At 29.3% G+C, this 912-nt stretch overlaps 1 protein-coding gene across 1 annotated transcript; it reads right to left on the bottom strand.

The window, feature by feature from the left end:
- Positions 1-87: 87 nt before the first annotated feature.
- LOC117111114 (dual oxidase 1-like) lies at positions 88-898 on the bottom strand. Its single transcript, XM_033253989.1, has 3 exons — positions 698-898; positions 386-479; positions 88-274 (listed from the first exon to the last, which is right to left on the bottom strand). Exons 1-3 carry the CDS (start codon positions 840-842, stop codon positions 88-90), a joined length of 426 nt encoding a protein of 141 aa, XP_033109880.1. The 5' UTR covers positions 843-898.
- Between the last annotated feature and the right edge of the window lie 14 nt (positions 899-912).

Raw genomic sequence — 912 nt, 5'->3', positions numbered from 1 at the left:
GGTCGAAAATTTCACGGTAAGGAAATTTGTTTGTGTTGTGATCAAAAGTTTAAACTTTTAGTACAATAATAAATATAATGTGATGTATTAAACGATACCTTTGACAACGAGACATGCGGATTCAATATCATTCAGATTGCTTTTCATCAAGCTCATGAAGTCCTCAAATGACAATGATTTTTGTTCTATGAATCCACCTCTCTCAAACATACTTTCTACCAGTTGACCTAATTTGTCGGTATTTAATGAATGATTCAACCCTTCCATGACTGACCTGTATGTAAACATTATTAGAAAATAAAACTTAATATTTATTTTAACATATTACATAAATGAAAACTAAAATAAGACATTTTAACTTTATAAATACTTCGTTTGGACCCACCTAATCATGAGTTTGAAACGGTCTCTTCCCAGTTGTCCAGTTTTAGTAATGTCGTACATTTTGAACATAAGACTTAGTTTATCTTCAGCATCTCCTGAGGTCATTAAAAATATATTAATTTGTTTATAACATCTTCTGAGATCATTTAAAACATAAAGAAGGTACCACATTTATGTATTATAATGTTCAATAAAAAATCAAAATATGTATGTCATTAAACTATAAGCCTATTATTGATAATACATTATCAGTGTCAAATATCCTTATTGTGCATTTAGTGTTACTTTAGATTTAATAGATTTATCAGGGTACCTTTAGCAAAAATCACCAATAAGTCTAAAAGTTCTCGGAATGAAATAGTTTCTGCTTCGCTTTTTCTAATCAAGTCAAACATTTGTTCAACAAATACAGAGTTTGGTAGCATAGCAAACGTATTTGCAAACTCTGATCTTGTCATTTTGAAGCTTAACACTTGTTGTGCATTTTGTGTGTTTTCTGTCAAAAACTTAAATTGTTCTTGATCCAAA

Source organism: Anneissia japonica, unplaced genomic scaffold, assembly GCF_011630105.1.
Source record: "Anneissia japonica isolate Jap-2015-1 unplaced genomic scaffold, ASM1163010v1 scaffold300118_len912_cov395_single, whole genome shotgun sequence".
Lineage (NCBI taxonomy): Eukaryota > Metazoa > Echinodermata > Crinoidea > Comatulida > Comatulidae > Anneissia > Anneissia japonica.
This window is presented reverse-complemented; position numbering and strand designations above follow the sequence as displayed.

Excerpts from the sequence above, each read along its gene's own strand:
- LOC117111114 (XM_033253989.1), bottom strand. The coding sequence starts at position 842 with ATGACAAGATCAGAGTTTGCAAATACGTTTGCTATGCTACCAAACTCT. Across the intron at positions 480-697 it reads ATTGGTGATTTTTGCTAAAG|GAGATGCTGAAGATAAACTA; the intron begins GTACCCTGATAA and ends TAATGACCTCAG. Across the intron at positions 275-385 it reads CGTTTCAAACTCATGATTAG|GTCAGTCATGGAAGGGTTGA; the intron begins GTGGGTCCAAAC and ends GTTTACATACAG.